Source organism: Scyliorhinus torazame, chromosome 2 (genome assembly GCF_047496885.1).
Source record: "Scyliorhinus torazame isolate Kashiwa2021f chromosome 2, sScyTor2.1, whole genome shotgun sequence".
In the NCBI taxonomy this organism is placed as follows: Eukaryota; Metazoa; Chordata; class Chondrichthyes; order Carcharhiniformes; family Scyliorhinidae; genus Scyliorhinus; species Scyliorhinus torazame.
Window position 1 is genome coordinate 291114106 of NC_092708.1, and position 14286 is coordinate 291128391.

Sequence of the window (14286 nt, forward strand, 5' to 3'; positions counted from 1 at the left end):
AAAGGCAGTTTGCAAAATGCATGGAGTCAGTGAGGAAGGAGATGAGGGAGGTTTTGAGTGCGCTGGTGGAGGCGGCGATTTCCCCGGTGATGACGGTGGTGGCGAGCGCAGTGGCGGAGGTGCGAGAACAAGGGGAGGCGCTGAAGGAAGTGGAGGAGACGTTATTGCAGCACGGTGATCAACTTGACTCGATGGGGAAGGAGATGCGGAAGGTGATGGACACTAACAAGGATCTGCGAGGAAAAATGGAAGACCTGGAAAACAGATCCAGGCGACCGAATTTGAGGATCGTGGGGCTGCCCGAAGGAGTTGAAAGACCGAAGCCGACTGAGTATTTTGCCACGATGCTGGCAAAATTGTTGGGGGAGGGGGAGGATCCCTCCCGATATGAACTGGATCGGGCTCATTGGTCGTGGAGGTCTGTACCAAAGGCGAGTGAGCCGCCAAGGGCAGTGACTCTGTGCTTCCGTAGGTTAAGTGCGAAGGAGAAGGTCCTGCGCTGGGCCAAGCAGAAGCGGGTGGTGTAGTGGGCTGGAGCTGGTATACGTGTATACCAGGACTTTACGGTGGAGCTGGCGAGGAGGCGGGCTGCCTTCAACCGGGTGAAGAGGGCACTGTACATTAGCAAGGTGCAGTGCGGCATTGTATATCCAGCGAAGCTGAGGGTGACTTATAAGCTCAGGGACTTTTATTTTGGAACGGCGGAAGCAGCGGAGGAGTTTGCGAAAGCAGAAGGACTGTGGCAGAACTGAAAAATTGAGAAATGGCCATGCGCTGATGTAACCTCATGACTGTATTTTCTTCTTTTTTGTTTCACTGCGTGTGGGTGTAGGGGCTAAAGGAGCCAATGTTGTATATATTTGGACAAGGGAAAGGATGGGACTTTCACTCGAAATGAGGGCTCTTTGGGGTGTAGGCGGATATGCGGGGTGTGTGTGCTAGAAGGGGATCTCTGGGCTTTCCTAGGGCCAGGCAAGTGGGAAAGGGACCCGGGCGGGGGCCTCCACGCTGGCCGGTTTAAGCCGGCCAGTGAACGGGAGTGAGGTGGGAGAAGGGGCGGCGGCCATCGGAGCCTGGCAGAACAGGGTCCGAGTGGTCTAGCCGGGGTGGAAAGTTGGGGGGAAGGAACTGAGGTTGGGAGGAGGAGTTTTACAAGAGGCAGTGGATGGGAGGAGCTGGAGACTTGGGGGGGGGGGGGGGGTGTAAAACTCTTGGGTATCATGTACAGTACTCTTTCAGAGGCCGGATGGCGTTGAGTGTGGGGGGGGGGGGGGGGGGGGGGGAGTGGACTCTATAGGTCAATGGTGACCATGGGCGGTCCCGGACTCCTTTTTCTTTTTCTCCTTTGTGTTTTGTTTCCACCGTGGGAGGGTTTGGTTTATTGGATGCATATATTAACAGGTGGGCAGTTGTTTGGGGTGGTGGGAGGATGGGATCATTGGTATTGTTAAGGGGATTGATTTTGTATTTGTTACCGTTTACTGTTTGTGGGTGGGGTGTAACTGTTTAAAGGAAAATGTAGAATTAAAAAATATTTTTTAAAAAACCAAAGCAATTAAGGGCCTGAAATCAGGCCACTTACTCGTATCTCTGTACTGTGGAATAAATACAATTAAGACACGAGAAAAAAAATTAGATCTATGGGATTATGCAAGTGAAGAAACAAAAGTCACAGAGAAACAATCAAACATTTTGCTAATAATATCTCAGACCTCCTGGTCACTTACATTATTGGAATTGGAGTAGTTGCGCTCCCAAATCATCCATTTCTTTACTCCCAGAATCACGGCAAAAAACACTACGCAATGCATCTCTGTTATTTTATCAAGATAAACTCAAACTAGGAAAAATGTTGCCCCCCCCACCCTCTTTGTTATTCCTCCCTCTAAGATTGACGTTAGCCTTTTGCATGATGTCTACATTCTGAAAATGGATCACACTGTGAAACCAAATTTCAACAGTAAGCTTTTATTTTACTTCAGTAACAATCTATTCTACGGTACAAAATTGTAAAAAATACTTCAGAGTGAAAGAGAAAGGATTCCTCCCCCACTGTGGGAAGTGGTCTATTCACAGTTTGTGGGATTGATCATTCATTTCCATTGTTCAAAGTTCAAATGAATTGTGCACTCAACATACTCACCAGAACTTGTTTCTTTTCTTAAATGATAATTGAATTATATTTATAACTTGGACATCTGGATTGTTCTTTTTTAACCCTTTTCAATCTACATGGTCAAAATAGTCACTGCAAACTTCAGCAAAAAATAGAAATGTGTCAAAGGGAGTGGTAATCTTCAATTTGCATGGTTAAGATAGCAAACAAAAATGGCTTTGCAATTATGAAGTTTGGGACTGTGCGTTCAATACAAGGTAAAGTGAAGGGGGTCATGTTTTGAAGTTTGCCTGACAGCAAGCCTGAATGGTTTGATTGTTAGAGGTTAAAGGGGCCCAGATTGTGCTACTGGGAAGAAGGTGCAAGGTTTACACTTGAGGTCAATGGCAGCAGCTTGTTTACTAACATTGGATAAACTGAGAGTCTCCAAAGTCTCAGAAAAATGTTGAGAACGTCAGCTTGTAATCAGTTGTGCTTTAAACCTTGCATTAACTTCCAAGATTAAAGCGAGTTGGGGTCTCAAGGATAGCTAATCAGCAGTTCCACCTAGATACAAGGCCTGTGTGATTCATGTTGCCATGGAGATAGCTTTGGAAGGATAAGGGTTTAAGATATCTTTGAAAACTCAAAAGGCAATATTAGTCTGCCAAGTTCCGGGAATTGCAGAGCAGATATAGGTGGCAAGATACGGTGGTTCACCAAGCAGTAATGCGGATAGGAGGTGGAGTTCTGATTGAAAAGACAAAGTTCATGAGGAGTTAAAACAAAGCTGGAAAATTTGCCTATCTTGTGCTGGAGGAATAATCTCGGTGAAAAGCCTCACTTTGAAAGAGACTTTAAAAGCTCCCAGGTTGAGAAAAGATAAGAACAGCCTGGGAGTTAAGAATTACTGATTCCAGGAGAATTGACGATTACTTAAAGAACAAAGTATTTGCGAGGTATGATTTTTGGTTGCATTTAAGTTTCTGTTTTACAATTTAAGGTGGACGTTGTCCACAAAAAGTGTTTCATTAATGGTGCTTTTAGTCTGTTTGTTACAGTTAATATGAAAATCAAGTTGTACCATCTTTTTAGCTATTAACTGGAAGTTTTTAAAAGTTCCGGTCTCCACAGAGATCATAACTTCTCTGCGATTTAACAAGAATTCCTGTAGGTAGAAAATATCTATAAAGGGAACGATATAGAATACGTATACAGACTGAAACCTATTGGCATGAAATTACAGTAATTAAGTAAACAAGCTAAAACAACCGATAAACAGAAACTCAGTTTTAAAATATGCACCTGTTTCTGCACACAAGTTGTAATTACCAGTATTAAGATGTTTTAACATTTGCATCTTCTAAGAAATGAAGCATACTTTTAACCAGGAGGGGTTAGTAATCAAACTCAAACTGTCCTATCCGAGTAACCAGTTAACATGATCTTTTTCAGTTTAATTGTATTCAATACCTTAATCTAGTAATATTTACGAAGAGTAAATTGTGAGAAAATATAGTTCATAACTAGCACCTCTGATTCACATGCTGACAGATTCATTTACAAATGATATCTGTGTGAGAAATCGCCATCGACCAATCATGTTTAAGGCTTTTAGGTTTCTTGTCAAGAGTACCTGAATTTGGACAGAACTGCTCAACTGTAATTCCTTCTAACTACAGTTGGCGAGACAACACTCCCTTCTTGTCAAGAAACACAGTTGTATTTGTTTTTTGGGGTAAAACATTTAAACCTTTCATTACCAGTCCCTGGGAGCTACTAATTCTTTTATAAAGCGGCATTAACTCCATTTAATTTCACAATGGCCAATATTTAAATGCATGCATCTCAAATCAAATGCACATCATTATCTGTGGCTAATTCAGCATAAATTCAAACTAATTACTCAGAACTTCTAATATCATTTAAAAATTAAAAATCAAAGTAAGGTGACTCTGTAAAAGTGACACTTAAAAATATTAAGAATTACATTTCTTAAAAATAGAAACAAATAGCTATTGCTCTGTAGGTAACAGAAGGCTGGATCCTCCGTTAAAAGTAATGGCAATTTGTGAACATTCTGGTCCGAGCAGATGCCATTCAACACAGCAAGGGAAAAGGTCCCATTAAGGCCATGTTGAGTCCATTTACTAAAACTGGAATGCTAAAGAAAACAGATAACATACACATTTAATTTAAAAAAAAACATTCACTCGTTCACACTTCATGGTGTTAAGATTCAGTTATACAAAATACTGTACCAAATTCCATATTACTCAATATGGAACACTGCTCTAATATAGTGTTGTAACACTTCCATTTTTTTGAAGAACTGCTAAGTGCATTGCACACTAATAGTAATTGCTGTGAGGGAAACAATAGAATGCATGACTGGCTGTGCTGCAGCAAACCACTTCTGTGTTGTGAAATAAAGGGGGAAAAATGATGGCAGGGCAGTGGACTTAATGCAACATTTTCCATCATACAGATTGGAAATATTACACTGGGTCATATGATCGCCATAGTCTTATCTATTTCTTAGGGCTATATGAAAGAACATTAGAGATTGATTTTATAGTTATCTTATTTTTGAAGTCCTAACTCTTGTGCTATCTTAGCAATGCTACAAATATTTCCTCCTGACATCATGTAGATTTTTGCATTGAAACCATTCACAGGCAGTCCCCTCACCCCAGAAATTAGCCGACAAAGAGATGGCAGGTTTACTGTTGAGCGATTGCTCCAAATAGTTTTCCAAACAAAATTGTTTACCACTCAACATGCAAGCTTACCAACAATTAAAAAATATTTTGGTTATGAACCTGTACGCAGTCACATCAGAAAACATACTGTGTATAAAATAAAAATACGCTACAAAGATACAACTGTTTGACAGTGAATTTAACCGTGACCTAAAATACTTTCCTTTCAGTTATTTCACCCTCAGCAGTTGACGATGTGGAGGGAAAGTCAGCCATATTATGGCCCATCATCTGTCCCAACATGAATAAAACACGAGCTTCATGTTCTCTATCACTTTGTCTCATCCTTTCCTCCATTTCCATGCGTAGTTGTTCAAGACGAGCAAATCGTTCTTCTGATGCCTCCATGTAACGAAGAAATTTTTCATCAGCAGCTTCACTGTAGCGAATGAACTTCTCCATCATACCATCCATTATGTCCTCCAGTGAGTGCTTCTTCGCTTTCTTGGGCTGAGGTGTAAGTGGCACAGAGGAATGGGCACGTCGCACACGGGGAGCTAGGGAGCAACAAAAAAAAAAAACAACCAACAAATTTGAAACATATCCCACTGAACCAAACGGGCTATGCAAAACTAACACGCAAGTCTTATTTTGTTCATGATACTAAACAAAGATCTGGAAAAGACCAGATGTTCTACAAAGCCTGTTCTAAATTGTCACAACTTAACTTCGATACACCATGGCCTCTGTCTTGTGGAACTCCACAATCCCCTTGGAGAGATGAAAGAAATTAGGCCATTCTTGGAAAACCCGGATTTCAAAAGGCAATCAAGCAAGTTCAAGGACACCATGGTAGCTGGGAGACACATCCTTCAATACTCACCTACCTTCTTTGTAGTTCTGCTAAAATGAACTAATGGGGTAATAATTTGATGCTGAATTTCAAATAAAAGTTTTTTTTTGCCAATTTATAAACTAAGCACCTGAATTTTAAATAATTTATTATCAATTTATAAAGAGGAAGCTTTTGAGTTTTCAAAAAGTAGTTTGTTGTCATTCAGTTAGCTGTCTTTATATAGGATTTTAGCCCTATTCCCAAATACAGTCTGCAATTTTCCAATGGGCAGTTTAAACAATAACTTTTATTTATATAGCACTTTTAATCTAATCAAACATCCCAAGGTGTTTCATCGGAGTATTATCAAGTAAAATTTGCCACCAAGTCACTTAAGAATATACTAGGGCATATGCCCAAACATTTGGCAAAGAGGTAGGTTTTAAGGAGCGTCTTAAAGAGGAAACAGAGATAAGAGAACTTTAGGGAGGAGATTCCAGAGCTTAGGGCTTTGGCAGCTGAAAGCGCAGTCACCAAAGTGAAGCGATTAAAACCAGGAATGCTCAAAATTAGAAGAGTATCAATATTTCTGGGACAAGAGATTACAGAGATGGGGGCGGCTGAGGCTATGGAGGGATTTGAAAGCAAGAAAACATCTGTTACAGCCATTTCATAAGAGAATATGTGACAATATATTACATATTGTTGTGCATACCATTGATCACAGTAAACAGCCAACAGCCTTAATGTTTATTGGATTTCACCTGAGTCATGAGGTTATGTTGAAAAACATTCCCCTCAATATTTTGATATAAGAGCCATGTTTCTCCTTTTCATACCCTTTGCCTCTTGGTTTTAAAGGATTTGTTCCACAAAAAAGTAATTAAAATGGTTCAGGTGGGTGTTCTTTAGATTCCTGCACCCATTTAAAAATACCACCATTAAATAACTAATCACTTAGCGCTTAGTCATTGTGTGACTAAGGAGGTGCATAACAAACAAACCTAAAATATCAAGGTATGTCGGCACTTATCTGAACTTACTATTGTTTGAAGATCAACTATCATGGCCATCTCAGTACTTCTCAAGTCATTCATATTGACTAATGTGTGACTACATAAACATGATTGCCTTACACTTCCCCTCTGTTTACATGTTGGAATGTGTCCATATACAGATTCTTTGGACGCAAAAATATCCATCATGAAGGTCTTCACAGGTCGACATTTCCAGTCACATATGGGTCCAACTGTAAGAGGCCACCAATGTAAACACCATTGATCCAATCAGCTAACAAAGTATTAACCAATAACCTGATTGTGGATTACAAAACCTAATGCTTGAAAAGCCAATTCTGAAAGAGGTCATTTTAATTGTTTTAAATAGCTTGAGGAGTAACTTTACATGAATTCAGAATATGATTTCAATAAAGAGATTTAAAGAAAAAAACAAATTGCATTCAACTTGGATATAGAGTTCAGACATAGCCATCTTCACCAATTAGACCATAAGACATAGGAGCAGAATTAGGCCATCGGTCTGCTCCACATTCAATCATGGCTGATATGTTTCTCATCCCCATTCTCCCCATAACCCTTGATCCCCTTATTAATCAAGAACCTATCTATCTCAGTCTTCTGCGGCAAAGAGTTCCAGATTCACCACCCTCTGGCTGAAGAAATTCCTCCTCATCTCGGTTTTAAAGGATTGTCCCTTCAGTCTGAGGCTGTGCCCTCGGGTTAGTGTTTCTCCTAAAATGGAAACATCCTCTCCATGTTCACTTTAAGTATTCTGTATGTTTCAATGAGATCCCCTCACATCCTACTAAACTCTATTGAGTACAGACCCAGAGTCTTCAACCGCTCCTCACATAACAAATCCTTCATTCCGGGGTTCATTCTTGTGAACCGCCTCTCGACCCTCCACAGGGCCAGCACATCCTTCCGTAGATACGGGGCTCAAAACTGCTCACAATATTCCACATGGGGTCTGGCCAGAGCCTTATACAGCCTCAACAGTACATCCCTGCCCTTGTACTCTTTTAAAAAATATATAAATTTAGAGTACCCAATTCATTGATTCGAATTAAGGGGCAATTTAGTGCGGCCAATCCACCTACCCTGCACATCTTTGGGTTGTGGGACGAAACCCACGCAAACACAGGACGAATGTGTAAACTCCACACGGACAGTGACCCAGAGCTAGGATCGAACCTGGGACCTCGGCGCCGTGAGGCAGCAGTGCTCATCACTGCGCCACAGTGCTGTCCTCTGCCCTTGGTATTCCAACCCTCTCAACATGAATGCTAACATTGTATTTGCCTTTCATACTGCCAACTTAACCTGTAAGTTAACCTGAAGAAAATACTGAACTAGGACTCTAAGACCCTTTTGTGCTTCTGATTTCCGTAGCCTTTTCCCATTTAGAAAATAGTCTATGCCTCCATTCTTCCTACCAAAGTGCATTGCCTCACACTTTTCCACGCTGTATTCCACCTGCCACTTCATTGCCCACTGTCCCAGATTGTCCAGCTCCTTCTACAAACTCCCTGCTTCCTCAACACTACAACAAAATGGCATGAAAACAAAATGCCATGGGGGGGCGGGGGGGGGGGGGGAATTGGGTACTCTAAATTTATATTTTAAAAAAAAAATGTCATTCGTCCACCAAGTATGCACCTACAAAACTACACTAAATCTGCACTAATCCCACTTTCCAGCACTTGGCCCATAACCTTGAATGTAATGATATTTCAAGTGCTCATCCACGTACCTTTTAAAAGGCTGAGGTTTCCCGCTTCTATTACCCTCCCAGGCAGTGCATTCCAGATTCCTACCACTCTTTGGATGAAAACATTTCCCTCCAAGTCCCCTCTAAAACTCCTGCCCCTCACCATAAAACTATGCCCCCTTGCTATTGACCCCTCAACTAAGGGGATAAGTTATTTCCGATCCACCCTGTCCATACCCCTCATAATCCTATACACCTCCAACAGAGCCTTCTCTGCTCTAAAGAAAACACCCGAGTCTATCTAGCCTCACTTCAAAACTCAAATGTTCCATCCCAGGCAACATAGAATAATAGTATAGTGTAGGTGAGAATGGGGAGGCGGGGGGGAAATGATAAGTACGTTTGCAGATGACACGAAGATTGGCAGAGAGGTTAATTATGAGGAAGAAGGTCTTCGGTTCACAGAATCCTACAGTGCAGAAGAGGCCCTTTGGCCCATCAAATCTGCACTGACGCATGAAAGGCCCGGAGCTGCCCATCTAATCCCACTTGCCAGCATCTGGCCCATAGCCTTGAATGTCATGACGTGCCAAGTACTCATCCAGGTACTTTTTAAAGGATGCGAGGCATCCCGCCTCTACCACCCTCCCAGGCAGTGCATTCCAGATCATCACCACTCTCGGTGTAAAAAAGCTTTTCCTCCAATCCCTCTAAACCTCCCACCCCTCACTTTGAACTTGTGTCCCCTCGTAACTGACCCTTCAATTAAGGAGAACAGCTTCTCCCCGTCTATGCCCCTCATAATCTTGTAGGCCTCAATCAGGTCACCCCTCAGTCTTCTCTTTTCCAGAGAAAACAACCCAAGCCTATTCAACCTCTCTTCATACGTAAATGATCCGTCCCAGGCAACATCCTGGTGAATCGTCTCTGCACCTCCTCCAGTGCAATCACATCCTTCCTATGTGGCGACCAGAATTGCACACAGTACTCCAGCTGCAGCCTCCCCAAAGAGCTCCATCATGACCTCTCAGCTTTCATAATCGATGCCCCGATTGATAACAGCGAGTGTCCCATATGCCTTTTCCACCACCCTATTAACCTGCTCTTCTGCCAGGGGCAGTATGGTGGCGCAGTGGTTAGCACTGCTGCCTTAAGACGCTGAGGTCCCAGGTTCGATCCCAGCCCTTGGTCACTGTCCGTGAGGAGTTTGCACATTCTTCTCGTGTCTGCGTGGGTTTCGGTCCCAGAACCCAAAAAGATGTGCAGGGTAGGTGGATTGGCCACACTAAATTGCCCCCTAATTGGAAAAAATGAATTGGGTACTCTAAATTTTTTTTAAAATCCTGCCTTTAGAGATCTATGGACAAACACACCAAGGTCCCTTTATTCCTCGGAACTTCCCAGTGTCAGACCTTTCATAGTATACTTCATTGTTAAATTACTCCTTCCAAAGTGTATCTCCTCACACTTTTCAGGGTTAAATTCCATCTGCCACTTTTCCGCCCATATCTTCCTGTAATCCAAGAAACTCAACCTCATTGTTTTAAAAAAATATATATATTTATTCAAATTTTCAACAAAACACTCCAACCAGAAGAGAAAAAAATAAAAAAAGCACAAAACAAGCAAAAATTCTACATGAGACCCACTCTAACCTAAACAAAACAGAAAAACCAAACGCCCACCCCTCTCCCCCGGGTTGCTGCTGCTGTTGACCTCCACCTAACGTTCCGCGAAAAAGTCTAGGAACGGTTGCCACTGTCTGGAGAACCCCTGCAGGCCCTCGCAAGGCAAACTTTATCCTTTCCAGCTTGATGAACCCTGCCATATCGTTAATCCAAGCTTCCACGCTTGGGGGCTTCGCATCCCTCCACATTAGTAAGATCCTCTGCCGGGCTACCAGTGACGCAAAGGCCAGAATACCGGCCTCTTTAGGCTCCTGCACTCCCGGCTCGTCCGATACTCCAAATAACGCTATCCCCCAGCTCGGCTTGACCTGGGTGTTCACCACTTTGGACACAGTCCTCGCAAAGCCCCTCCAGAACCGGGGATGTCCAGAACATATGGGCGTTATTTGCTGGGCACCCCGAGCACCTCACACATCTGTCCTCCACCCCAAAAAACCTACTTATCCTCGCCCGTCATATGCGCCCTGTGGACAACTTTGAACTGTATTTGGCTGAGCCTGGTGCAAGAGGAGGAAGAATTAACCCTACTCAGGGCATCAGCCCACAGATCGTCATCCAGCTCCTCCTCCCACTTACCCTTTAACTCCTCCACTGAGGCCTCCTCTGCCTCCTGCAGTTCCTGATAGATCGCCGAGACCTTACCTTCTCCAACCCATACACTCGAAATCACCCTGTCCTAAATCCTTTGTGCTGGGAGCAGCAGAAATTCCCTCACCTGCCGTCTCTCAAACGCCCTCACTTGCATGTACCTAAAAGCATTCCCGGGAAGTAACCCAAATTTCTCCTCCAGCGCCCCATGGCTCGCAAAAGTCCCATCGATGAATAAGTCCCCCATTCTTTTAATCCCAACCCGATGCCAGCTCAGAAACCCCCCATCCAACCTACCCGGAACGAACCTGTGGTTCTCTCGTATCGGGGACCAGACCGAGGCCCCCACCTCGCCTCCACTGCCCCCAGATCTTCACAGAGTCGCCGCCACCACCGGACTCGTGGTGTACCTTGTCGGTGGAAGCGGCAATGGTGCCATCACCAGCGCCCCCAGACTCGTACCCACACAAGACGCCACCTCTCTAGCCTCTTCCACCTCGTCCCCTCTCCCTTCATTACCCACTTACGGGTCATCGCCACATTAGCTGCCCAATAATAGCCACATAGAGGGACTTCCGGGTGCGGCTATGCAGAGCTAAGTCCCATGTTCGGCAGCTCCCGCTTGGAACGGACTTTTGGGCTCTTTACAGGGCCCCCAACGGCGTTTTTTTCAACATTTCCCGGTGTGGGAAGAAGACTGCAACATTCCCCCGACACGTCCCCCAGGAATGGTTTATCTCTTGGTTACCAGACCCGGCAGGAACAGTAAAAGATTTGGCTGGAGCTGCAGGAAAGACAAAAGCCTCTTCCAGCATGCAGGCGGGGGAAGGGCAAGCTTAAAGGCTTCAAGCTGACTTGAGGGCCTTCATTAAAGGTGAATTCTAGCAGCAGTGGAACAACTGTGAAAAGATCTCACTAAGGCCATTGAAGAAGCGGGGACGAGGCTTCCGGTGGCGGCCATGGAGGAGTAGGTCGTGCATTCGGCAGGTCCCGTCTGGAACGGACTCTCAGACCTTTTTCAGGAGTTTCCACAGACTTTTTGGGGCAGATTGGTGAAGCGAACACTGCCAAAAGGATTCCCTCTTGAGACTTCCGGTTGCGGCTATGCAGAGCTAAGTCGCACATTCGGCGGCTCCCGCAAAAACGGACTTTTGGGCTCTTCAGGGCCCCCAATGGCACATTTTCGACGTTTCCCGGTGTGGGAAGGTGTTAATAACAGCTCCCCATCAGTATATGGCTTTAACTAGGAGCGGGGCGACAAAAAAGGTGGTGGTGGACCCGAAGAAGGGAGGGAAGGACAAAATGGCAGCAGGCGGAGACCAGGCAGCGTGGAGGCAGTGGGCGGAGGAGCAACAGGAGGGTATCCAGCGCTGCCTCAGAGAGATTAAAACGGACCTGCTAGAGCCGATGAAGGCTTCTATTGATAAGCTGTTGGAGACACAGACGGCCCAGGGGGTGGCGATCCGAGAGGCTCGACAAAAGATCTCTGACAATGAGGACGAGATCTTAGGCCTGGCGATAAAGGTGGAGGCGCATGAGGCGCTCCACAAAAAATGGCAGGAGCGGTTCGAGGAGATGGAGAATCGGTCGAGGCGGAAGAATCTGCGGATTCTGGGCCTCCCGGAAGGGCTGTAGGGGCCGGACGTGGGGGCCTATGTGGTCACCATGTTGAACTCGCTGATGGGAGTGGGGTCCTTCCAGGGGCCCCTGGAGCTGGAAGGAGCCCATAGAGTGTTGGCGAGGAGGCCCAAGGCTAACGAGCCTCCGCGGGCGGTGCTGGTGCGGTTCCATCGGTTCGTCGATCGGGTGTGTGTGCTCAGGTGGGCCAAGAAGGAGAGGAGCAGCAGGTGGGAGAACGCAGAGGTTTGAATATCCCAGGAGGTTCGGATACATCAGGACTGGAGCGCGGAGGTGGCGAAGAGGAGGGCCGGGTACAATCGAGTGAAGGCGGTGCTGCACAGGAAGGGGGTGAAGTTTGGCATGTTGCAGCCGGCACAACTGTGGGTTACCTACAAGGACCGCCACCATTATTTTGAGTCTCCGGAGGAGGCGTGGGCCTTTGTTCAGGCCGAGAAGCTGGACACAGACTGAGGGTCAGGATGGGCGATTGGGGGCTGCGGTGGATATGTTATGCCTATTTTTTGTTCAGGGGGAACCTTTGCATTGTTTTGGGTTTCTTTTTCTCTGTGTTTTTCACTTTTGGGTTGGGGAGGGTGGATGGGGCAGGTTGGGCACAGTTTTGGTTGATGGCGGGGCCTGGTAGGTGAAGAGAGCGGGCTTTTTTCCCGCGCCGAAGACTGGGGGGGGGGGGGGGGGTCGGGGCCGGGGTGGGGAAGCGAGGATTGTTTCCCGCGAATAGAACGGAGGGGGGAGGGCGAGAGCCTGTGGATGGGGAGCGGGAGAGGAGGGTGTGCCACACAATGGGAGGAGTCGAAGGGGAGACGGGAGTGGTCGGGGTCAGCAGGACTCAGCTGACTTGCGGAAGTGCAATGGAGGGAGTAAACCAGCTAGGATGGGTCCTAGCCGGGGGGGGGAGAGAATCGTGTTGTTGCTGCTATGGTCAAGGAGGAGCTGGAGCGAGTGGGAGGGGGTCGAGACGGGGGTATGCCGCTGTGGGGAACGGGCCGGGTGTGGGGTGCGGGCGCGTGGCTGGCCGAGGAGGGATCATAGCTAGGGGGAGGGTAGCCCCCCGATCCGGCTGATAACCTGGAATGTAAGGGGACTTAATTTACCCCCGACGATGTACCGGGCACTGATCTCCTTGATCCGGAAGTGGGACAAGGATCCCCTGCAATGTGGGTCTTACAGACTGATTTCCTTGCTAAATGTAGATGCCACGGTGCTGGCGAAGATCTTAGCCACGAGGATTGAGGCTTGTGTGCCGCAGATCATCCATGAAGACCAGACGGGGTTTGTGAAGGGGAGACAGTTGAACGCGAATGTGCGGAGGCTTTTGAACGTTATCATGATGCCGGCGAGGGAGGGGGAGATAGTGGTGGCGATAGACGCTGAGAAAGCCTTCGATAGGGTCGAGTGGGGGTACCTGTGGGAAGTGCTGAAGAGGTTCGGGTTTGGGGAGGGGTTTGTCAGGTGGGTTAGGCTGTTGTATGAGGTCCCGATGGCGAGTGTGGCCACAAATAGGAGGTCAGAGTATTTTCGGTTTCACCGAGGGACGAGACAGGGGTGTCCCCTGTCCCCCCTGCTCTTCGCACTGGCGATTGAACCCCAGGCTATGGCACTGAGAGAGTCGAGGAACTGGAGGGGTTGGTGCGGGGTGGGGAGGAGCATAGGGTGTCGCTTTATGCGGACGACCTGCTGCTGTATGTGGTGGACCCGGTGGGAGGAATGCCAGAGGTAATGAGGATCCTAAGGGAATTCGGGGACTTTTCGGGGTACAAGCTCAATATGGGGAAGAGCGAGCTGTTCGTAGTTCAGCTAGGGGACCAGGAGAGGGGGATTGGCGAGCTCCCACTAAAAAGGGCGGAGAGGAGCTTCAGATATTTGGGGTTCCAGGTGGTCAGGAGCTGGGGGGCCTTGCATAGGCTTAACTTTACAAGGCTGGTGGAGCAAATGGAGGAGGAGTTCAAGAGGTGGGACGCGTTGCAGCTGTCCTTGGGTGTAGGGTGCAGTCGATCAAAATGACGGTGC

At 46.5% G+C, this 14286-nt stretch overlaps 1 protein-coding gene across 2 annotated transcripts in view; it reads right to left on the reverse strand.

Moving 5' to 3' along the window:
- Nucleotides 1-1952: 1952 nt before the first annotated feature.
- The window catches only part of LOC140399152 (myb/SANT-like DNA-binding domain-containing protein 2), a 43562-nt gene continuing 31228 nt past the window's right edge, over nucleotides 1953-14286 (reverse strand). Inside the window, exon 2 of one of the 2 annotated variants that reach the window (XM_072488413.1) lies at nucleotides 1953-5354. In XM_072488413.1, coding sequence (XP_072344514.1) covers nucleotides 5008-5354 — 347 coding nt within the window. In that variant the 3' untranslated portion in view covers nucleotides 1953-5007. The remainder of the gene's footprint in view (nucleotides 5355-14286) is intronic. The other variant, XM_072488422.1, reaches the window with a different exon arrangement.